The following is a 24,154-nucleotide window of genomic DNA, read 5'->3' on the forward strand; positions in this document are numbered from 1 at the left end:
TAATACATTTTATCCAAATCAAAGAGAAAAGATAAAAGACGAAAGAAAAACACTTTGGATGAGCTTACCATCATTGCGCTTTGACTCTGGAAAAACAACACATCAAACGCTTTCTCACAGAAAGATGAAAGAATACAATTTTTTCACCTGAATCCTTTTTCCCTTTAAATACACAAGCAAAGACCCATTTAGCCGATAAAAAATGCTGAAATCTTGCATTTACATGCAAACGTATTTTTCAGAGTACTATCTGTTATGCAAGCAGCAGATGTGTGACTTTCAACCTCTATGAGGACAGGAAACTGTGGTTTCCTGGTGAATACTCTGAGACAACTTGCAAGGTAAAGGTAATTTTTCCCATCATGCACATTCTCACACACAATCAATATTCCACAATACTTCTCTTTAAATATATTTTTGGTTGAATGATTAGTTGAATGATGAGTCTTCATTTACAATGAAAAGAAAAGCAAACAATCACTCTCTGCACACAAGGTCTCACAAAGGGGAACCATAGCGACAAGAGCACCACGGATCAGAAGAGAGGGGGAGAGATGAGAAGAGGGGAGGGAAGAGGAGGTGATGAGAGGAAAGGAAAGAAGAGGGGGGGGGTCCTCCTTGCTCACCGATCTACCTGGTTGCCACTAGCCACCGGGTTGTTCCCGAGGGAGTTCCAACTCTCGGGGCTCACAGCTTTTACACCTCAGGTCAAAACACATGCGGTTTTCCCACTGCATAGTTAAGTTGGAGACTATAGTAAGTCCTGGGCAACAAACTAGGAGCTGCAACACGCTGTTTACGAGGCGATCTGTTCTATGATAAAAAATTAAATCTCCTTTTAAAAACTGCATTTCAAAGCAGAGACCCTTGGAGAGACACATACACAAATACAGAGCGATGTGGAGAAAGACTGAGGCATTAAATATTTACCTTTTTCGATGATCAATGATGGATTATTCAATTCCCGTAAACATCTTGATGTCCAAACTTCTTTGCATCCTCGAGGGCATCGAAACCATCTGGTCCGAATGACACTAGGCAAGGTACTGCCCATAGAAGCACCTTCCTCACAGCCACACAGCTTGTAGCTGCACTCAGGAAATGCTCAACCTGAAATGTCCTCACACTTTGGGGATGTCCTTTTGTCATTCAGGTTGGGGCAAATGAGGCTGCACTGTTGCATAGTTACTATGGTCATTTGACAGCGTCTCCATGGGACTCAGTCCCTTAAGCATTATATGTACCTGTACTTCATTAAATGAGCCATCCCACACATCACAGTAAACAAAAGAGGTGGCTCTTGCTCTTTGGTTCATTGACTAGCCCAAAATGTGTTGAAATAGTTATATTTCACAGATCAATCATCAGTTTTTAAATGTGAACAGATATATCTGAACAGGCATTACACGATTCAATCATTTTGCTGACATCCTCCCTGCAAGGAAACGACAAAAAAAGGGTTTACGAACTTCTCGTGCTCACAATAGAACCCGTAGCCTACTGTCCTTCAAGTGAACCACATCCCCCCCCCCCTCACAATCTCAGCCTCTCCTTCCCCCTGGACAACGACAACAGCACAGTTCATTTAAAAGTTATTTTATTTGAAATGATTTTAAAATACAAATAATATATTTTTTCCATTTACAATGACAGTTCCTTTGTAAACAAAAGTGGCAGAGAATCACCAGGGGGGGGGGGGGGGGGGTAGTAGTTTTGTCCCAAACGGGGCCACAAAGGGTCCTTATTCTCCAGTCCTGGTCTGTCGTGTGAGGGTATGGTGGGGGGGGGCGTCTCGTATTTACATCTCTCTGCAGTTATTTTCGACACAGAGCCCCCCACCGCTCATGCTACATTCTGCTGCAGAGAGACACTCAGGTGGACCCCTTCGACGACGGTAGTGTCACACGGTCACAGAACGGGGGGGGGTTTTGTGCGCAGTGTGTCCATATGGTGCTAGTAGTCATAGTAGTACATGCACCCCGATAGTCCAAACGTTTTTCTCTCCCTCTCTCCCACACGCACACAGCGCACGACGACGTGAAGCAATACAAAACATACTCCTGCAGTGCGGACGCAGATGGGAAAGACGGGGTTTCTTTCCGCAAAACAGAACTACAAGTTAGTCCTACTAAGAGTCAGCAATGCTGTGCAATTTGCTTTTGTGTGTTTCTGCTGCTGAATCCAGTTTGACAAAAATAAAATGCTGGTAAAATTAAAAAAGACAACTAACTGTTGGGACTACTTGATTCAGCGGGTTGAACTGAGATCGGAGTTTAACGGAAGTGAACAATGCCTGGGTGTTAAAGGAGACCTTTGGGAATTTTCACTCTTGACCATATATTTCAGATCATTTTAGCTCCAAGGGCCTAATGCGAACAATATTATTTGCAATTAGTTCAGCTTCGAGGGAACCGCAGCTGTATTGTTTTTGCTCAATGCTGGACCAATTCAAAATATTTTGGTGAGCATTACCTTGGACCTAAAATGTTCGGAAAATAGGGTCCAGGTTGAAGGAAGCATAGGCTGAACCTTAAACTAATACTAGGAGGTTGGGCAAACCTCCCAGGTAACCTAACAGTTGTCCAGTGACAAGAACAGAAACCAGATTCTAAATGAAAGTCAAGGCGCTGAGTATTCCAAGTAGAATGAGCGTTGAGTGACTTGATACGGTAACATTTCACAAACCCTGTTTGAGCCCAAAAATATAACAGAAATACAGACACTTATTAGCATTAGCTGCTATGTTTGCCAAGGATACATGAGAAACACTTATAGAAATATTGTTGTTGTTTTTTACTGAAAGCTACAAAAAAGTTTGAACAAAAAAAATAGACTAACAAAAGACATACAATAAACAATTGCTCCCCCAAAAAAAAAACATGGTGCATAGCCTCCAAGAAGTGTCTATAATATCGTGGTGTACGGTAGGATTCATAAGGCCGTTTTGGACAATGAGAATACACTGGAATGTGCTACGACTGTTAAAAAAAAAAAAAAAACAGGAAAGCAAAAGACACTTCTCCGAATCGAGCAGTCAGTATAATCAAATACAAACAGGTTCCTCCCATACGCCCCGAAACCCCCTAGAGGGTCTGCGAACTACGGTGGCGATCCAGAACCCCTGGTGTAGCGCACGGACAACAAGGTACACCACTGGTAGCGACACGGCCAAAATTAAACACTGATCGCCTCCGCCCCCCCCCCTACGGCCACTCTCCTCCCCCCGCTTCGTCAACCGCATTTGTCAATTCGTTATTCAATTCGTTTTTGCCTTTTTTTTTTTTTTTTTTTCTTCAAATACAAATTAAAAAGGGTGAAGTTGTGTCTTAACAGGCCGCGGAGTGTAGAGGAGGCCGGAGCCGGAGCAGCAGATCGGAACGCCGCCATCTTGGCTCTCTGCTGGAGGTGGGGGTCAACGTGGGCGTTGACCCCCGCCATCTGGGCTCTCTGCTGGAGGCGTCTGGGGGGCCCCCGGTGAGCTGGGGCTCACCACGGGCAGCGGCTAGAGGATGTTGCACGTGGGCAGGGGAGGGGGGGTGGGTTGGAACATCACAGGGGGGGAGACGTGTTGTGTCGTGTGATGCTGCAGCTATAGGAGGCAAACACGAGCGAGGAGGTGGGGGGAGGAAGTGAATGATTTCAACATGGAGGAACCCAACGTGTTTTTTTTTTTTGTCTCCTTTTACATCACTCTCCAAATTACCTCCCCCCCCCCACACACACAAAAAACAAATGAAAACTAGTTCCCAGATAATAGGTCCTCCAGTCCACAGTGTGTCAAACTTTCATACCTGTACAAATTGTCACACACACACACACACACACACACACACACACACACACACACACACACACACACACACACACACACACACACACACACACACACACACACACACACACACACACACACACACACACACACACAATTCACATATCTCCGTTGGCAACGGAAATTGGCTGAACGAGTCTCTCTGAGGTCTCGGTAAGAAAGCGGTTATGCAGGTGGGATTGTGGTGGGGGGGACGGGGGACGTCACAGTCCATGACACTGCGTGTGTGTGTGTGTGTGTGTGTGTGTGGTTTTGGAAGGGGAAGGGAATGGACTGACTGTTGGTGACATCCCGTCGCCGTGGCGATGTCACAGCTCTTCAAAAACCAGCTGCTGGGGGGGGGGGGGGGGGGGAGGGGGTGGAAGCCAACTGCGTGTGCGTGTTCATGTGTTTGTCGATGCGTGTGAGTTTGCGTCTTTAGAGGCGTGTGTAGGCATGTGTATACGCGTGTGTGGTGGGCGTGCACGCACACGTCGGTGTGTACAAAGGGCGGTGGTGCGCCTTCAGTCGTTGTCCTCGTCGTCGTCCTCGCTCTCCTCGATGCCGTCGCTGTCCTCCTGCTCTTCGTCTTCCTCCTCGGTCTCCGGGATGTCCCACTGTGGGTGGTTGTCCAGCACCGCCTTGGCCTCGTGCACCTCCAGCTGAGGGGGGCGGCGGGGGGGGTACAGATGCACAGCGGTCAGGACACTTGAGCTTCCATTTTCATCCCATTTTTACATCCAAGGGATTTTTCATCCAAAGCGACTTACAACCCATCGTTCGCACATTCACACACCGAGGGCGGAGTCGACCCCCGCAGGGCGACGGCAGCCAGCTCGTCAGGAGCAGTCAGGGTGAGGCGTCTCGCTCAGGGACACCTCGACACTCGGCTAGGAGGAGCTGGGGGGGATCGAACTAGCAACCTTGAGGTTACCAGCCAACCCGCTCTACCTCCTGAGCAGCTGCTGCCGCCGCCGCCGCCACGGCTCACAGTCGCAGTTTGGTTCGTGGGGACGACACGCAAAACGCGGAGCGACGCAGCGATATGTATCAATGGGGTGGTTCGGTGATCGACTCAGATTCTGGACCTGAATCAATCTCCACGAACCTACGTGCAGTCAAAGCAGTCTGGTCACGAAGAGGAAACAAGACCACCCCTTAGTGGTGCACCAGACCACATGCATCCTAGCATACGCTCCGAGACTGCGTTCATGCGGCTCCGAGACTCCCATCATACTACAGGTTAACAGGCTTGTTAACGAATGAGACATTAGAATCCGTAGGATCGCCCTAGGGGAAGCGCACGGCTGCACGAGTAAGAGCCAATTTCTCTGGGCCGATTACGCCCCAATCTAGCAGTAGTCACCTCTTTTAATTACACTAATTCATGCTCCAAAGACACACACAGCCACGAAGGCACAAAGACACAGACACAGACACTTACCTTTAGCGGTTTGATCTGGTCCAAGCCCAGGTAGGAGTCTGAACGCAGGATGACTGAATATTGGTAGTTGCCTGTTTTTGATGGGGCTGGAAACTTCAGTTCCACCTGTGGACACACAAACGCACAAAGAAAACACACACTTGAATGCATCGATTGAATAAATGAAGTAGTTTGCCATCACCCAGAAACAAATGGCTATTGATTCGATTAAAGTCGGAATAACAGGAATCAAAAAGGCAGAGCAAGTCGAGGAGGCAGCAAAACCTCTAAAGACCACGAGTGTAAACACCATCAGTGGTTGGAATTATGCGTGAATTAAAGATTAATAATCAACCGTGACTTATCATACCCAATTATCTCTCCGCAGCAAGGGGTGGTGGGGAAGCAAACCCAAAATGTGTCGGGCAATTAATGATTTGAATTACCCAACAGCCAGCGCGATGGCACCGACGGGGGAGTCCAAACAGTAAATATTAGACGAGCGTTAACTACACTTGTGATTAACATGTCGGGTAATTACACGGCACGAGCATCTAATCATCAGCCGCGCCACGCTAACGACGGGTCGGGATTGGGGGGGGGGAAATGAGCCATGCAGCCGGAAACAAGAGCGGCCGCTCCTAACAGACACGCCTCCGGCCCCACAACATGCAATCATACACACGAGGAGAAAACAGACGCTGCCACACAATGAACTCATCCCTGCCCTCAGAGTAGATCTGTCTAACCAGACCCCAAAACGACATCTGTCTAACTAGCCTCTCACAGCGCCTCACCCCGGCCTCAAAGTACATCCGTCTAACCAGACCCCAAACCAAGATCTGTCTCTAACCAGACCCCAAAACAAGATCTGTCTAACCAGACCCCAAAACCAGATCTCTGTAACCCAACCCCAAACCAAGATCTGTCTAACCAGACCCCAAACCAAGATCTGTCTCTAACCAGACCCCAAAACAAGATCTGTCTAACCAGACCCCAAAACCAGATCTGTCTCTAACCAGACCCCAAACCAAGATCTGTCTCTAACCAGACCCCAAAACCAGATCTCTGTAACCCAACCCCAAACCAAGTTCTGTCTAACCAGACCCCAAAACAAGATCTGTCTAACCAGACCCCAAAACAAGATCTGTCTAACCAGACCCCAAAACAAGATCTGTCTAACCAGACCCCAAAACCAGATCTCTATAACCAGCCCCTCACTTTGCTCTCAGACTAGATTCCTCGCTCTCTTCTCTCTCAGCCGCCCCTCTCTCAGATGATGAGCAGTCAAACAACAACAGCAGGGGGAAGTGTTAACTGTTAAAGGAACAGTAACTGGTAACTGATGACGGGGGGGGGGGAAGCTGTCACAGCATCAAACACGAGGTCAAGTCGGTCCCGTAAATCCCATTTACCGCTTACCCCGCTGCCAATCCTTCATTGTTCTTTAAAACAGCAGGATCAGAGGGCAAACCACTCACACACAGGGGACAATACCACCGGCGCAGAGCGGTTGCCTAGCAACTGAGTGTTTGTGTGTGTGTGCGTGCGTGCCTGTGTATAATGGGTTGTGGTTGAGAAAACCCAAAACCTTGAAGAAAGTGCAAAACATCGCTACACCTCTGCTAAATGACTGACACACACACACACACACACACACACACACACACACACACACACACACACACACACACACACACACACACACACACACACACACACCTCCTCTGTGTCTTTGAGCGTGCACACGTGGTAGGGCATGGAGACGAGCGCCTGGTCGCGGCGGTCGGCGATGTAGAGCCACCACCACTCCTGCTTCTCGTCGGGGTAGTACAGGCTGTACACCGGGTGGGTGACCTTGGACTTGGTCTCCAGCAGGGCCTTCTCCCGCCGCTGGATGCTCTGCTGCAGAGCCTCCCACTCCTGCTTGGGGGGGGGAGAGAGAGGAGAGGGGGGGAGAGGGATGGCTGGTTATGACGGCGGTCGCTCCATGGTCTCGTCTGCTAACGATGGGGTTGGAAGCGTTGAAAGAGGGAGGCTGATTCAATGAGGACGGTCTGAAGAGTCTTTGCTACGACACGTCTCTTATTCACTTGATACAGACTAAGGGTATGATTAACATCATACTCCATTTCTGAACTTACAATGTGTCCTTAACCCTACTCCTTCTGTATGACCCAACACACACACACACACACACACACACACAGACACACAGAGTGAATTTGACCTCCTCGTCGTCGCCGGCGATCTCGTCCACCTCCGTGTCGCTCTGCTTGTCGCTCTCTTCGTCCCGCTCGCTGGGCGAGTCCTTATTGGCCTCTGCCTCATCCGACTCGCTGCCCTTGTCCGAGCCCTCCTCATCGTCCTCCTTGGGGACCGCCACGGCATCCTGGAGGGGGGGGGGGGGGGGATAACGAGGAGCAGAGTTCAGAGAGCGCCTCTGCATATAAATGGTGCAGAGTAAAAAACACAACTTTTGTAAAAGGGTGTTTTCCCAGTGTTCATACCAGTAGGAAAAACAGTTTGTCCACGGATCTGAATCAAATGTACGCAACCCTTTCTGGGATTGCTTTTGAATAAATGTCATACTTTGCTATTATTATCGCTAAACCAATTCCCCAATGCATACGAATGTGGAACCTCTCGTTTCCTTTTTTGATTTCCAAGGGGCGTTTTCAACGGGCTCAGCCAAAACGCCATTGGATAGACTTACAACCAATTAAGAGGAACAAAGTGCGTGACTTAGCGCCGTAGGCCAAGTTGATAAATTTAACTTCAAACACATCCTGTCAGAAGTACGGCCAACATATCTTCCTTGACAACAAACGCCTTAAGCCCAGTTTGTTTGCTATGCCTTTGAACTTGTTTAACACTGTAGCATATTCAACAGACCGTTCCATACGAGTGACAGCCATCTGGGTTGCTTATAAAATGCCTCAACACCACACCTTTGGTTCACTACAAAAGGGATTCTGAGGGATCGCCCTCGTCCTTCGACGATCGATTAGGTTCAGGTTATTCATGACCCTTGACCTTTCCACGACTAAATGATTTATCGACTAATCAGAAAATGGATAGAGTAATCAAGTTAGAGTCATCGATTGCAACTTGCAGCCCTGATAGAGTTTTGGGAGTTGGGGGGGGGGGGGGGGGGGTGTATGCTTACGCCTCCTGCCACACTGCCGTTGGCCTGCTTGGTTTTTGAGGATGCGGGGGCGGTGGTGGCTGCGGCGGCGACTGCGGCGGCGGCAGCGGCGGCGGTGGCGGCGGCGGCAGCGACGGTAGCCGCCGCTGCGGGGGCTTTCTTCTTGGTGAGCTTCTTCTTCTTGGACTTCTTTGTGGCTTGCTTCTTGTTGTTCTGCCAGACTTTGGTCTTGGCTTTACTGGCGTCGGCCTGCAGGGAGACACGAAAGACGTCAGGGGAGGGAATCTGTAGACGTCTCGGTTCAATACAAGGGGGCTGCAAAGTGTGTACAAGAATGAGAAGTCTTACTATTTGATACGGTTATACAAACTGATTGGAATAATGTAAACACACAAAAAAAGGCAAACTTAAGATAAGAAAATATTAGAGCTGTCAAGCGATTAAAATATTTAATCGTGATTAATCGCATTAATGTCATAGTTAACTCTAATTAATCGCGATTAATCACAAATTATTTTTCTATGCTAAATATCCCTTGATTTTTTTGTCCCATAATTCTTCTCATTTTAATTCTCTTATCAACATGGTGAAGTGCATCGGCTTGCCTTGTGCAAATGATTTTTTATTGATAACAACATTGGCATACACACTGATCAAAACAGGACGATACAAAAAAAGAGCCTATAGTGCAATTAAACGACTGCTTTGAACAAATGTCATTTGAACAAGGCAGTCAGGCTACTGATCCTTTGTTTTGAGCCAAAGAAAAAAAAAAAAAAAAAAAGTTTTTTTTTTTTTTTTGAACAAATGTCATTTGAACAAGGCAGTCAGGCTACTGATCCTTTGTTTTGAGCCAAAAAAAAAAAAAAAAAAAAAAGTTTTTTTTTTTTTATATAAAATAATTGCGTTAATCGCGCGATAAAAAATTTAACGCCGTTAAATTTGGTTTGCGTTAACGCCGTTAATAACGCGTTTAACTGACAGCTCTAGAAAATATATATATACTATTTCTGGAAGTGCTGATTCGGTAGAAGGTTCGAAGATATGAATCGTGATTCTCACATGAATCAATTTTTTGACACACATTCACGATCAAAGGCTTCGTCTACAAATCAAATGCTTTTCCTGAACAAGGAATGCTTGGGGGGTTCATAAGCGTCATCTGTGGGCATGAGGCAGGACACTGTCAAGTTTGGGGGGGGGGGGGGGGGGGGGGGGGGTGCAATTTGGTCCCCTTTATCGGTGCTCTGCGTCTGTTTGGACCTACCCCTTCCTCTGTGTTGGCCCCCTCCTCCCCGGGACACGGGCTACCGTCCTGCTCCTTCTCAAACACCTCCTTCAGAAACACCAATCACATGGAAGAAACCTTCAAGCATTTACATAGACAGGCACAAAAGGACCATCGGGATCAACATAAGCAATGCAGGTGCTTGCATACAACTTTACAACATCATACGGTTAAAGCCTGAATAGACAATATATTTTAGAAGCATTATTTTGTAAAATGATCTTTGCATCCCAATATTAATCCATGAATCTAATAATTTGACGAATCAACAAAACATCAGGTACCAACGGCAGTCGCAGGCTTGTAATAATTTCATTGTGGATGTTCCCTTTGGCTGGTCACCAGATTGTCACGAGTGCGGTCCAGAAGTGCCATCTGGTGTTCAACAGTAGGCCTGCACACTGTGGTTTGGTACATTCTGGGACAAACCACTTTTGCCCACGTCTGTGGCCTGCAAGCGTCCAAGTTGGATCCATGTCCCACTAGATGAACACATGCCTTACCGCCATTCTTTTCCTAGTGAGGGTGACGGTAACTGTCACGATGGAGCCTGCCGTGATGTTGTTGCTGTCTTCATCGTCAAGGACTAAAAACAGGAGAGAGAGTATATGAGTGGGGAGGAGGAATATTCACACATCTCCGGATACGCATCACCGAAATGTGCATTAGTATCGCTTTTTAAAATAATTTCAAACACTTTCACACTGGAAAATGCTACCTTTTACAGCAGCCCAACTGACGCAAGTCTGAGTCATATTTTCCATTTGAATAAACTATTACCATTCATAAAAAAAAAAAATACACAGCTAGGGAACCCCACTGTTGCAAGTTACAAAGGACACTAAATGTAGCTGAACTGTCCCTGAGACCACTAAACTATCATACAGGGGCCTTAAACCCAAGGCTGATTAATAATAACTGTGTGTGCGTGCGCGTGTGTGTGTCTTCCCATGGCGGACCTTGCAGTTTGGTTTCCATGGCGATGTGAGGGAAGCTCCCCAGCACGGAGATGACCTCATCGTACTTCTCCTCGACCAGGAAGCGCAGCATGCTGCGTCTCTCCGAGTCCTTCAGACTCACCAGGTCCTGCAGGCTCCGCACCTTGTACTGCAGCACACAGGGGGGGGGGACACGGGGCTCGTACGTCGCAATGCATCATGGGATATATTGTTGGCCATATTGAGAGGACTCAAGTAAGTAGTAATACATGTAAAGTACTAAATAAAAGGTTAAATATCGATAACCAAGGCTAATGAAAACTGTTTTGCCATGTCTCAATGTGCAACGCTGGGGCAGTTTCAAACAGGACCGCTCCATTATGACAAATCATTTCTAGATTTATTACTCACCATGACCAAAAAAACATCAATAACAACATAATGCCCAACACAACCGATGCTCCCAAAATGGCGGCGGTCATCGCAATGTGATTTCACGATGTAATAGCCCTATAGAAACTTATACGGTGCGAGTAACAATGAAACAATTACAATTTCATCCCATTCCTTATGGATCCCTCATACACATAATACTACAATAATACACAACGCGAGAGCCCGTCCTACCTTCTTTGAGACGCAGTAGCGGAGGTGCTCCTCGTCAAAGTGAGGCAGCTGAAGGAGAGGAGACTTGGTCTCCTGCAGGCCCTGCACGATCATCTGGGTCAGCTTCATGCAGTTCTCTATGGACACCAGCCGGGGAGCGTGGAAGCCTACACACACACACACATTTAGAGATACCCCATACTAATAGAAGCTAAAAGGGTTTTTGAACCCAAAGTCGTAATTTGACGTTTTAAACGCGGTAATTAAATGATGATTAAATTTTGAGGACAACCCTTTCAACAGGTTTTGTATTTCATGTGCGTGCGTGCTTTGCGTGCGTGCGTGCGTGCATACCCCCTCTGCTGTTGGCCATCATTGTGAGTTGGCAGCCGACGTTGACCATCTCCTGGAGCAGAGCGGGGCTCTTCCGCACCGCAAACCTCTGGTCTGTGGAAGGACGACCGCCACATAATACCAACACTGTCAGGGTCTCAGGTCCAGGGCCAGGAGGGTGTTCAGAGTCTCGGAGCAAGTCAAATCAAAACTGTGATCCATGTAACACATGAATGTAGTACCCAAGAATAAAGACAATATACACCAGACTCAGAAAACAGACTACAACTAACAATGTAGCAGTTACAAATAATATAAATTAAATAGAAATAGTGAGACTGAGTAAAAAAGGGAACCAGCCCCTTGCCTTTCAACAATGCTTTCAGGTTCTGTTCCGTGTGGGGTGGCCAGCCCCACACGGAACCCCTTGTTTACACCCCTTTAATCCACGTTCAATAAGCGCAGCGCAGGTGTGCTGTATTCAGCAGATGATCGGGTCATCATATCCGCCAATAAGGAAACACCATCATCCAACACAAGCCACTCTGCAGGCAGGTTGGAGCTCCTCTATAACAGGTTGTGTTTGGGGTGAGAGCTACCCACCCTCTTCCAGGTCCTCAGAGATCTCCATGCGTGACAGGTGGGCCAGAACCAGAACCCTGGCCTTCAGGCTGTAGGGGTAGCAGAACGGGGGCTCCTTCTTCTTCACGTTGATGTTCCCCAGTTCCCTGATCAGCTGTCACACACAAACAAACCACGGATTCAGCTTTTCTTTTAAGTCTCAACCAAAATGGAAGATTACCCCCGTTTGGTCAAAATACGGTTACCGATAGTTTTAAATACCTCAATACCATGATATACACCCAAAATGATTCAATGTAGTCATCTTTCATTCATTTTGCAGATATTTGTTCTTACGGATGTATAACATAGTTTTGACAAATGCCTGCAGTGGTGTTAAACTGACACAGTATTTCATCGAATTACATTGCTCTATTGTCCACTGTAACATGGTACGGTAACTGACAGTTTTGTTTTTTGACGGATTCAAATAGCAAGGTGAAAAGAAGAAGAGCTATTTCCCTCACCAACCACTTGCTTTATTCAAATGCCTCATGAATAGACGTTCTAAAAACGGCTTGGAAAAAAATCTGACATCTGTTGGGTGGGGCCGTTAAAAACCTTGAGATCATAAATCCATTCCTTATGCGGTGTCATTCGTGCGATCAGCGCCTACCTGGGGCACCTCGATGTTGTCCGTCGGTCGTATGGTGGCTTCTTTATTGCTGCGAGGGTCGAACTCAAATGCTGCCGTTAGCACCATGGCTAACCCTAGAGGGAGCACAGGACACCCAGGGTTTAAAAACACATGCACTTTGAAAAAGATTCAGGAGAAAGAACCTGCAGTGTACGAGTGCATTCGATTGAAGCCTGTGGGGATGTGAAATTAGGGGGTCAGAATCTTTCGGTATCTCAAGATTCAATTTCGATTCGAGAGATGCACGATAAGATTCTAAATCAATTCTAGATTCCAAACGATTCCGTTTTCAAAAACGGTTCTCCATTCACTAATCTAACCCTAACACTTAGTGGTACTATTTTCCGGATCTAGTCCAGTCCACTGTTTGCCGAGTCAGATAGTGCAGCAAATTACAGCATGAAAGCATAGTAAAGTGTGTGCAAGATTAAGTCGTTTTTTATTATTGAAATCCGATATCGTTTTTTATATCTGATTGCAATGATGTGAATACCATGGACAAAAAGGGAAAAAAAATGATATCGGATCTAGGATTATAGCAGTGTTTCCCCCAGAAAATGTCTTAGTCAAGGTGGTCTAGGAGGTAGTTCAGCTCGCAATAATATATGGAGCCGCCTAATGCCATCGTTTCAATTCCATTCAAAAAACCTTTATGGCATGACTATTGTTGTGAACATTATTAACAATGCATTATTTATCTTTACTTTTTGTACCTGATGGAATTATGTTTACTTTCCCTGGGAGAGTTGCTTGATTTGTTAATGCATAATAATAAAAAAAAAATATATATATACATATACATATTCTTTTTTACATTGGTAGTCAAGGCTAGGGTTGGGTATCATTTGGGTTTTATCCGATACCGGTGCCAACACAGTTGGCACCGGCATCTTTTTTAAACGGTTCCTGTGCTAAAACGGTTCTCAAACTGCTCCTTAAAAAACGAAACCGCACACACTTGCATACATGCACGACTTGTTATGAGTTTAACATCAAGCAGAAAGTCGGCGGACACTGAGTTGAATGGCAACACGGTGTTTGCTAGCCTACTTGATATGCAAGATTTATGTTTGCCATTAAATTACTCAACTTACCTGAAGAGGAAAGGCTGCTGTGACTGATGATATATATTTTTAAAATAAAAATAATTACAAATAATAATAATTACTTGTTGAAAGCAGGCAGGTACGCAGCTATGCTGCTCACGTTTACACTTGCGTGCACAGCGCAACATTAGCCTACTGCCAAAGTCATATCAAGTATATAACGCAGGTAGGTAAGGTCGCAGGAGGCGCCAACATTGTTTTCAACCGCTCGGTAACGCGCCGTATTAGTTCGCAAGTTTGGAAAAGAAAGTCTTTGAAGCGAATAAGCGACTCTGTTTTTGATTTGTTTACGTGGTTTTGAGCAGATAGATTTGGATGCATGCATCGGCTTTGAGTTTGTTGAATTGTTTGTTACTCTGAAATTACATTCGCTCGCCACACACACACACACACACACACACACACACACGATCTTCAATCAAAACAACATCAATTAAGTGATGCCGCAGCGCGTTGACAAGTCCCGAGGCGCCCATAGTCTTTATGGTTTATATGTTTGAAAGCCTTGACACACTCCAGTTGGCCTGAAATACCATGCCTCGCAGTCATGGACCTATAAATAATATCGCAGTCGTACCATGCGTGTTTAGCGCAACATTGAAAAGCGTCCCGTCTGAAGCAGTGTCGCGCTGCGTTCCAAACGTTGTGAAATCAAATACACGGGTATGGTGGTATATAAAAAAAGAAATCATCGCTTTCCTTTCCCCACCCCTAGTTGAAAGACTAAGGCCCAATCCCATTTCTACCCCTTACCCTTCCCCCTTCAAAACAAGGGGGAGGGGGAAGGGGTAAGGGGTAGAAATGGGATTGGGCCTTAATGTATAAGAGTGATCTAGAGCAGTCAACGCATTGTCACGGCTCATCCGCCCCAAATCAACCATGGTCATAACGTCCTCCAAAACCCCCACCTTGAATCACATCCTTTGAAGGGCATGGATGCCATGCAGAGCAAACATTTTTTTTTTTAGCTCTAGCTGTGAGACGAACTCCCACAAAAAGCGGGGGTCGGTCCAGAGGCGAGACTCACGCTTCATGTTCATGTTGGGGGTCTTGTACATAAAGTGCATGAAGAGCTGCGTGGTGTTGATAAGGATCTGGTCGCCGCTGTAGCGGATGGAGCGGTACCACCATGTGCCCTGGATGGAGAGAGAGAGGGGAGAGAGAGGAGGAGAGGGGCGTCAGAACCACGCAGCCTCAAACGACACGAGAACACAACGGGGCAAGGTCTGGGAGACTGGACACGCGTCACAACGATACGTATTGTGTTAGCAACACTCACCACGACCACGGGAAGGATGACCATGAAGGCGAGTCCGTAAACCAAGAGCACCTTCGATCAAAAAAGAAAATATTAGCGATACTAAAGACATCCGTTATAATAATGATATATAATACATTTATATAGTCTTCTTTTAGGACATATTCTTAAAAATGTCATGTTTTCTACTAATTTTCCCTTCAATATGGCTTTTTAACTTTACACAACACACATCATATAATAAACTAGGGAAGACCGCTACTATTAAGTTAGAGATGTATATGAATATCAACCTTACCAGCATAGAGTTCTTTTGGTCCACAATCCATGCAGGCAGGGCGATTCCAAAATTGGTGGCTGGAAGCGAACAGATGGAAATAATCAAATGAAGTACAGGACCACTTAAAATTATTTAATATAAAAAGGGCAACTTTTTCATTTGGCGGCCCGGAAATGAGACTCTAATTTCATATAGTTAGATAATAGAGCCGGGCTCTGAGGTCTTTTCTTTCTCAGCTGCTGAACGGCTTGCTGTCAAAGTGTGTTAATAAAAACACTGAGCTTATGTAATTGATTCACGTTTTAATCTTCAAATAATCAACATAGATTAGGTGACTTTATTCAATGTCACTGTGACCCCCTGTCAACATAATTACACACTAAATACTTTGACATTTTCTTAGCACTGAAATAATGTTACAATTAAGTTGTAGTATGGCTGTACATGGTGATTGCAAACATGTTTTCGATATATATATATATATATATATATAAAATATTTACATTTGACGTAAGCATCAACATATCAATTCAAATTATGAATGTAAAATAGCGTAGACAATTTGCATTTATTAACATTTAGCAGACACATTTTATCCAAAGCGACATACAACCATCAAACACACATTCACACACCGAGGAGAGCGCAGGAGCGCAGCCGTCGGGTGAAAAACTGAACCCGAGGGGAAAACATACCTCTTGGACCATCTGGGTCGCCGTACAACTCCCAGTTCTTCTTCGTCTGTTCGTTGGTCAGGCTGTGTTGGGAAGAGAGGGCAGAGAGAAGAACGATAGAAGTACGTGAACAATAGGCGTAGACGGATACATACGGTATCCATCAGTGACCCCCCACGTTTACAGTGTACCACGTAGGGTTCTGTAAGCACGTAGCCGAAGGAATCCTTACCCATACCTGCACAATCACATTAACAGTTTTTTTTTTACAGAGTTAAACATTCATGCGGACGTACGCAGCGTAGGCCTTGGTGATCATCATGAAGGCGGCTTCGTCGCCACCCTTGTCAGGGTGAAACTTCTTCGACAGGAGATGGTACTGTTTCTTGATCTCCGACGTTGTCGCACCCTGGATACAAGACATGAGAAAGAGGCTGACGTCATCAACTGCTGATCGTGGGTGGTTAGAGAGCCGTGTGTGTGTGTGTGTGTGTGTGTGTGTGTGTGTGTGTGTGTGTGTGTGTGTGTGTGTGTGTGTGTGTGTGTGTGTGTGTGTGTGTGTGTGTGTGTGTGTGTGTGTGTGTGTGTGTGTGTGTGCGCGCTTACCGGGTCCAGGTGGAGGACTTCATAAGGATTGTACTCCTGGTACTCTCTGTCTAGCTTGGACACTTTGTAGGCTAGGAGCAGAAACACAACCCAGCCAAATAACAGGGCGGCTTTTCTGCATACGTCAAAGACAGGAAAAAAAGAAAAACCACAGTGTCATTATGTGCAAAGATCAATCAAGGTTATAGGAAATATCAAACGCTTTAATGAAAAAATAGCATAACTAAACAGTCTTCCAGACAGCCTGTCCTTAAGCTTGTCTTTGAATCTGGATGCATAATTCAGTCGGACATTAATAACTCAAGTAAGGGGAGAGTAGATTAACAATGCCGTTGACGGGGATGTGGTTTTGTATTCAACGAGGATGCTTTGAGTCTCAGGGCAAGGCTCTGTGGGACGATCTACAGCATCTGTTGCCATGACACCCACGTCCTCACCAGAACCTTGTGCAAGGCTGAGCCAGCGAAACGATCCGAGGTCAGTTGAATCATCCCGTTGGGACCTTGATTGCCACATTTAAAAGGGTAAGTGAACCACAGAATCACTTGAAAACTGTTCCGTTGGGGTCGCACAAAATTGTGTAGAGCTGTTGAACAGATTTTCTCTTCTAAACAAATGAACATAACCTAGCTCTATCCAGTGTGAGATGAGCGTTTTTAAAACATCTGCCAACGCCCCTGTCACTTGATCCCGTGGAACCCAATGCGTTTCCTTTTCTAAAACCTTTGAGACTGCTGGGACAGCTCAGATCGTAGGCGGATGTTATGCTCCTTAAACGGGAGTTAATCTACCCTCAACAGAGAAAAGATTGTTATGAAAAGTGGACGACTGAATTAAGAATTTCAAAAAAACGAGCAGCAATTCTAATACATTTTCCAGTTCCTTATACCTAAAAAGCGTTATGGGTCCACCAGGTGGCCTGACCTGGACAAAAAGGAACGGATTTACAATGACCCCCGATAAAATAAAAGATGGCACAGATGTGACAAATGGTGGGGAAGGGAAGAAACGTTCACGTCAGAGGGAGCCTGTGTGATGAGCGGGGGAGGAAGAGACTCAGAGACTACCGGAAAACAAATCACTTCAAACCCGGAAGCAAGTTGTGCGAGTTGAGTAGGTGTTGTGTGTGTGTGTGTGTCGTTTGGACGTCATTGGGAGGTTGAGTCAGTGAACACCACACTAGCGATAACACAAATGTTCCAAATCACTGCACGGTGCTTATCTAAACTGTACACACTCAAAATACAAACACACGATTGCATAAACTGAGGCCATATTCGTACAAATCCGAATGAGTGTATACACGTTCACCGCAATTGCAATCTCCTTGACACGACTTTAAGCACACTCTGACCGACCCTGTGTAAGTGGTGTACCATCAGCTAGTGGTCAAATAGTCTGCAGAACTGCTGATATTTAACAATGAGATTACAAGCATCTTAAAAATTTTAAAATAAAAGTTCAGCTAGTAAATCAACATTTGAATACAACAAAAGAAAAAAAGTTGTGAATTACCAGCATTCACCTGTAATTTAATGTATTTATCTTCTTAGAAGATGAAAGATTGTCATGGCTTTTTTTTTTCGTTTCGGTAGTTTTCCATGTTACAAAGGACCTAAACAAATCCCAATTTCAAAGACATTCTACGCAGGCCGATACTAGATTACGATCAATCATCATTTGGTCAGCATTGTATTTTTGTGGTTACACCCAAATGTGGATAAAGCGTCTAATGCCGCAGAGTTACTAAGATAATGCTAGTAGGCAGTTGTATTTTGTATCTGACTGACAAAGATCCCTTCGACCTGCTACTGTCAAAAGTGTTTGTAAACGGCTTACCACTGTAATTTAGGAGTTGAACTTACTTTAACGTCGGGACAATGCTCTGCTGTGATTTCATCAACCTCAGGCGGTACCATAGACACCTGCCATGGACCCTCCTCAAGCTCTTCAGACGCAGTTGCTCTGGGGAATGGGGGGAAAGGAAATAAGTAAGGGTCGAGGAGAAATATAAGGTCACGACATATAAAAAAAAAACCGCTGGGCTTGAAAGCAGGTTGAAGGTATCCAACCGCCAAGTCAAGTAAGATCGTTTGATCGTTATATGCATATGTAATCATCACAGAAAACGTGCATTACCATAAACAGACTGACATGCCTAATCCTTACTTGCATTGGATTGACATAGGGCCACTATGAAAAGTAAAACCGGCCTGCACGTTGATATTACAGGCTAGACACATGCAAATGAGACGTTTGACTGTTAATCAAGATCTCGATAGGCCTAACCTGAATATACAGTTTTGAGTTGATAACCACCGACGAGTAGTGAATCAGAGAATTAATACAGGGGTTTGGGGGGGGGGGGTTCGACCAAATAGATGATGCAAAGACTAAATGACTAACAACCTTCCTCATATTTTCTTTGACTGAACTTGCAAGCTGGCCCTACAATGAGGTATGGATACAACACGCTAAGGGGGAGTTCACCATGGATGTTAGAAAGCTACTACTGACCCATGTCGGCTTACTGCAGCTAGAGGCTACATTGCTAGATGCTCTACGTATTCACACCAATACACATGATGCCCTACATCGCATTCGAGCCAGAACCATTTATTTAGCATACAATAGAGCTAAATAGTACACGTTTATGGGTTACAAGATGCTACCTTAACAGTTGTCACCAGATGGGCTACCACAGTTCGCTAGCACTAAGCCAGACATCAGGCCTTACCAGCATTCTGGTCTCTGGGCCAGAGGTAATATGTGGCTGGGATCACAATAAGTCCAACGAAGGACGTTAGGAAGTAGAAAAACGTGTTGCCGCTGTCATCATACTGGAACTGTTGGCCGGCCATTTCTTAGCGGCGCTGGTGTACTCCTTCTTCTCCACCGCTGAGCTTTCCCTACCGAGCCCAATATGTATGACTTGACAGACCGTCAGCCAAGCCGCTAGCATTTAGCACAAACAGCGGCGATCGGTGTACGTGGTTTACGCCTGCGCAATGTGGCCCCTGTTCTTCTTCGGGGAATAATGAAAAAAAATAAAATAATAAGCAGTCACTGCCACCTAAAGGTAAACAAAAGTAATAGCCATAGTAGGTAGGATTCATACTTGGATGTTTTTTGGTTTGGTTTTATTTTTTACCAACAAATGACTGAGGTGCCAGCCAGTTGATTGGTTTGAGTTTATGATCAGGGTCAAATTTATTGTCTAGACAGAAAATGAACTCTGACAAACAACCAATTCTATCGATCCATCATTAAAAGCTCAATTTTTCTCAAATAAATATATGGTGAGTGTCATATTATATATATTAATGCATCACTTTTATAGCTTAAAATCTCATTAACCACGGTTGCATAGATAACCACACCTTGTATGCTTATACAAGACCTATATCCTGGTACCATATAATTTGCTAGCTCCTGCTCTATATTTGAGCCAATATTCTGCACTATAAGCACTCTCGATCTAACATACATACATAGGCCAAGATGCAGTATAGGTGAACTACAGTATACATCGTATACACTGTAACTTTTTTAAGTAACGTTACACGGATACATTTTGCCAGCAGAGGGAGACAGGAGCCAGTATAGTTTTTTCTACTGAAAGAAGGTCGTTTTATTTTTTATCCCCATTGAGCATTGCTCTGAAGTGCATAAACCCTATGACCGTGGCGCGGAGGACGGCAGGATTAATCATTAATCATATGGGGAAATTCATGAAAGAAACAGATTCAGGACCAATATTGCAGATAGAATAGGACCCATACCCTTTTAGTGCAAGATCCACTTGATGGTAGTATTTGACCGTTTTATTAAAAGAACAAATAATATTGAACAAATTTGAGGTTGTACCTTGGCAGACATTTGCAAAGAAATGCATGAAATATAAAAATAATAACTGGAGACATAATAGAAAGATTTCTCTAATCAATTTTGAATTGAATTAATCTGAACTATCGAGCTTCTATTGCGTCTACTTCTACATAAAAAAATATGTGAACAATGTCACATATTTTCTCCAGTAAAAAATGCAACCATCAAGTCAATATTATAAATGTCCCACCTTGGATGAGTAAAATGCATCTCATATAATCTTAACGTATCTTATTAAATCTTACGCCATACATAAATGTTGGACCAACAAAGAACAAGAAGCACGAAGAGAGGCACACCTAAGAAGCACCTATCAGTTGTTCTTACTTTATACTTTGACTATATCCTATATCATGCAGTAAAATGGTAATGCTGATGCTATGCTTAGCACATTATGCTCAGCACGTCTCTTATCATTAAGTGGAGTAGATAAAGAGATGTATTTGACAATAGGGCTTTGCCTTTTGGCCAAAAATCATATTCGAAGTTTGTTTGTTTATTAATATTCGAATATTTATTAATAATATTTTGACCATTAAATGCCTTCAGTAAGACCTGGATTGGGCTTCGCGAGGTTTGTTTACCGCGTTGCTATGGTTACCGGTCTTGCATGTTCAAACGGCTTATTAGTTTTATAATAAATTGCTGTCTAATCAATACTTCATTCACTGCCTCTTCCGTGGTCATTACAATATTATGAATAGACTGCGTCGGGTTCTCCGACGTCTCTCCCTCTGGGCCTGCCCATAACAGGTTCGAACATTAAGGGTTGCCTAATATTCGTTCATATTTTGATTTATTTTTTGATATTCAAATTATATTTGAATAACGAAGTTTCGGAGTCAAAGCCCTAATTGACAATGCATCAAATGTGAACCATGATGTCATCCAAGGGCTTGCGCTTCAGATCCGGCACGGTGGCATCATCGGAGGGGTATCCGATGGGCAGCAGCATCAACAGCTTCTCATTGGTCGGGCGCTGAAGGATAACTCTCAGGCGCGGTCCACAGTTGAGTGGTGTGGACGTCACCGTCACGAGACCCACGTTCTAAAAAAAAAAAAACTGTTTGAAAAACAACCATGAACCGGACACAAGTGCCTTTCCAAAAAACGGCTTGATCCAAGCCTGCATTTTGTCACCCGGATTGTGTTTTGGGCGTACATTTCACGTTGACTGAAAAAGGGGATGTTTTACCTGTAGTGCTGCCAATAACATTCCACAAGAGATAGAGACACTGATTTCATTGTAGTAGTGCGTCTTCCTTTTGCCCCCAGTTCCAATGCCATACGTCTGTTTGAATATCAGCAATAAATATGGCGCCACATCCAAGTATTCCTTCACCCAGGTAGTTCTGGGAAACAAAAAGGTGTGGGGAGTGAGGGAGTGTGCAATGTATGTTGTGAGAAATTATCTTCAGAGGGTAAAGCACAACATCTTGCTGTAACCAAGCAAGGACAGTTGATTGAATGCAGCTGGATGGCAGGGTGCACACAATGTTGCCATCAGAATCTCGTCTTAGCACTCTCTGAAGCTACTCTTCAGAGGGCCGTCTTCTAAAGCTTACATTTTGTCAGGTTCATTCTTATCCCATGACTTCCGCCTACAAGCATGAGGCTCGGCCCATTCAGGCATGGTGATGACTAAGATATCATACGGACCAAATATACTTTTCTATTACGACCAAGGCATCGGTATAGCTTACAAGGCAGGTTATTAACAAGGAATAACTAAAATTAGCACAAATACTTGAATTGTACCCCTACAAGTCGAGTATTTGTGCAAGCTTGCTCGGGTACACGTCTCCAGGCGGGAAGACGATCTAACCCCATGCTGCAGGTACGCCGTCTCACCTGATCTTGGCCAGATCTTTGACCCACTTGTTCCCCATCCTCTGACGGTAGTTCACCTCCTCCTCCTCCTCCACTATGGTTCTGATGGCGTGCTTGGTGTCGGGGTCGGACACCACGACGAAGGTCCAGGGCTCAGTGTGCGCCCCACTTGGAGCGGTGCCTGGTAAACAATGAGCAATGATTAGCAAGGACCATCCAGGTGTGAGTGTAGCCGCCTCTCCTGGCTCCACTGAAACCTCCCTCGCCAATATAACTTGGCTAAACCACTTCTTTGTGTGGATCCGGCCTGAGAGCAATTAGCGTGTGCGCATCAAACGCGTTGTAAAGAGGCAATATAACACTTTCATCCTTTTGAATCAATGTGAGTCGGTCAGTGCACACTTTGTAGAGCAGTGAATCAACATTAACTTTACAAAAATGTCTCATCACAGAGAAACAAAGTGCTATATTGCTATTGTTCACATTTTTGGCAGGCATGTTCATTGATAACGCCCAAGGCAGAATCGGCACAGCAAAGTGATTTTCACTCGCATATGTTGGTAAAGGATTGTTTAGTCGGAACCCATGAGCTTGTGCATGCAGGCGTGTGCGTGCGTGCGTATACTGTATATAGGCCTTCCCAATGAAAACCCACCTGCGGTCCGGATCACGTTATCGATGACCTCGCGAGGAACCGGCTCCGGGCTGATGAAGCGGACAGACCTCCTCTGGTTCAGGAGAGTGTAAAAGTCCCGGGATCTCTCCAGCATGGAGTCCACCGCGTACCGGGGCGGTGCATAGGGCACATGAGGAAGGTCCAGCTCTGACCCGGGATCGTCCTCTTCATCATCTCCTAAAGTTAGGTCAGACGGAATGAGCATATGAGCTGGAGGAATGGGGTGTTTGTGTAAATGGCTCCAGTAAGGGTACAAGGGGCAATTCAAGGACAATGTACTGTGCTCATTACTGCCATATAAAATTGCACAACACCAGCATGAGCTGAACAGCACAGCTAGCTTAGCTTTGGATTCACACAAGCTTATTTAAGGAGTATTCTGTATTTTACATTAATGTGGTTGTTAAGCCCTTAACACATGTACATTTCCTTTGGCATGTTTACAGTGCTCTTTGAATAATTGAATTAAAAAGCCATCTATATTTTTAAACCACTGTTAATCTGTAACTAGGCTATTCAATAACCTTTTTCACAGCAAAAAGAGAAAATTACTAATTTACTCCAGTGACCCATATGGGGGCTATCTGGATAGCCTACCCTGATTGGGTGATGGTATTTCGGTGTCATCCTGCAAATCCTGATCGACCCATGGCTTCGCTTTGCTGGTGGAGTCCGATTCTCCTTTCAATTCCTTTGTTTTCTTCTCTCTTTGTAACTGTATCCAAAAACAAACTATTAAAACACAAAAGACAGCAATAAAATAGGGCGTGAATCCAGACATAAACGCCATTTATACTCCAGGAAAATACCCTCCCGGCGTGCGAGATCGCTGCTTTGTCTGGAATGCGTGCGAAATGCAAGGGTGCTTCAAGGATCCGTGCGTAAAAGTGGGCTGGCCTGGCATACATAACTTTTAACCTTTTGCTGTCAACGTCGTTAAGACGTATCCTATAAAATGTATCATAATGTTAGTATGTCATCGATTATGTAACGCTCTTAACTTTACTATTATGTTATTTCAAAAATTATAA

At 44.9% G+C, this 24,154-nt stretch overlaps 3 protein-coding genes across 5 annotated transcripts in view; all 3 read right to left on the reverse strand.

Moving 5' to 3' along the window:
* Positions 1 to 1,084, reverse strand: part of scml4 (Scm polycomb group protein like 4) — a 14,521-nt gene extending 13,437 nt beyond the window's left edge. For both annotated transcript variants that reach the window (XM_030345528.1, XM_030345527.1), the window contains exon 1: positions 931 to 1,084. The gene's annotated coding sequence lies outside the window, so the exon portion shown is untranslated. The remainder of the gene's footprint in view (positions 1 to 930) is intronic.
* Positions 1,085 to 3,264: 2,180 nt separating this feature from the next.
* On the reverse strand, positions 3,265 to 19,738 carry sec63 (SEC63 homolog, protein translocation regulator). Of its 2 annotated transcripts, none has more exons than XM_030344614.1 (20): positions 19,467 to 19,738; positions 18,595 to 18,694; positions 16,730 to 16,844; positions 16,420 to 16,532; positions 16,145 to 16,206; positions 15,468 to 15,526; positions 15,191 to 15,241; positions 14,939 to 15,047; positions 12,785 to 12,879; positions 12,151 to 12,283; positions 11,569 to 11,661; positions 11,236 to 11,381; positions 10,630 to 10,777; positions 10,174 to 10,256; positions 9,650 to 9,718; positions 8,404 to 8,631; positions 7,465 to 7,626; positions 6,957 to 7,157; positions 5,256 to 5,360; positions 3,265 to 4,473 (listed from the first exon to the last, which is right to left on the reverse strand). In XM_030344614.1, the coding sequence occupies exons 1-20, from the start codon at positions 19,588 to 19,590 to the stop codon at positions 4,336 to 4,338; spliced, it is 2,334 nt and encodes a 777-aa protein (XP_030200474.1). In that variant the 5' UTR covers positions 19,591 to 19,738; the 3' UTR covers positions 3,265 to 4,335. The 2 variants fall into 2 exon arrangements, with proteins under 2 accessions (XP_030200474.1, XP_030200475.1); XM_030344615.1 differs by having other exon boundaries at positions 18,591 to 18,694; positions 19,467 to 19,721.
* Positions 19,739 to 20,332: 594 nt separating this feature from the next.
* Positions 20,333 to 23,993, reverse strand: iyd (iodotyrosine deiodinase). Its single transcript, XM_030344616.1, has 5 exons — positions 23,721 to 23,993; positions 23,103 to 23,300; positions 22,469 to 22,628; positions 21,813 to 21,969; positions 20,333 to 21,665 (listed from the first exon to the last, which is right to left on the reverse strand). Exons 1-5 carry the CDS (start codon positions 23,911 to 23,913, stop codon positions 21,483 to 21,485), a joined length of 891 nt encoding a protein of 296 aa, XP_030200476.1. The 5' UTR covers positions 23,914 to 23,993; the 3' UTR covers positions 20,333 to 21,482.
* Positions 23,994 to 24,154: the final 161 nt, after the last annotated feature.

The sequence above is a fragment of the Gadus morhua genome, chromosome 21 (genome assembly GCF_902167405.1).
Source record: "Gadus morhua chromosome 21, gadMor3.0, whole genome shotgun sequence".
NCBI classification, from domain to species: Eukaryota; Metazoa; Chordata; class Actinopteri; order Gadiformes; family Gadidae; genus Gadus; species Gadus morhua.

Coding starts and splice junctions, on each gene's coding strand:
- iyd (XM_030344616.1), bottom strand. CDS start 23,913: ATGGCGTTTATGTCTGGATTCACGCCCTATTTTATTGCTGTCTTTTGT. Junction 22,629..23,102: donor TAACGTGATCCGGACCGCAG/GTGGGTTTTCAT, acceptor ATTGTTTACCAG/GCACCGCTCCAAGTGGGGCG. Junction 21,970..22,468: donor AAAGATCTGGCCAAGATCAG/GTGAGACGGCGT, acceptor TTTGTTTCCCAG/AACTACCTGGGTGAAGGAAT.
- sec63 (XM_030344614.1), bottom strand. CDS start 19,590: ATGGCCGGCCAACAGTTCCAGTATGATGACAGCGGCAACACGTTTTTC. Junction 12,284..12,784: donor ACAACATCGAGGTGCCCCAG/GTAGGCGCTGAT, acceptor TGTGTGTGACAG/CTGATCAGGGAACTGGGGAA. Junction 5,361..6,956: donor CGCTCAAAGACACAGAGGAG/GTGTGTGTGTGT, acceptor GTGTGTCCACAG/GTGGAACTGAAGTTTCCAGC.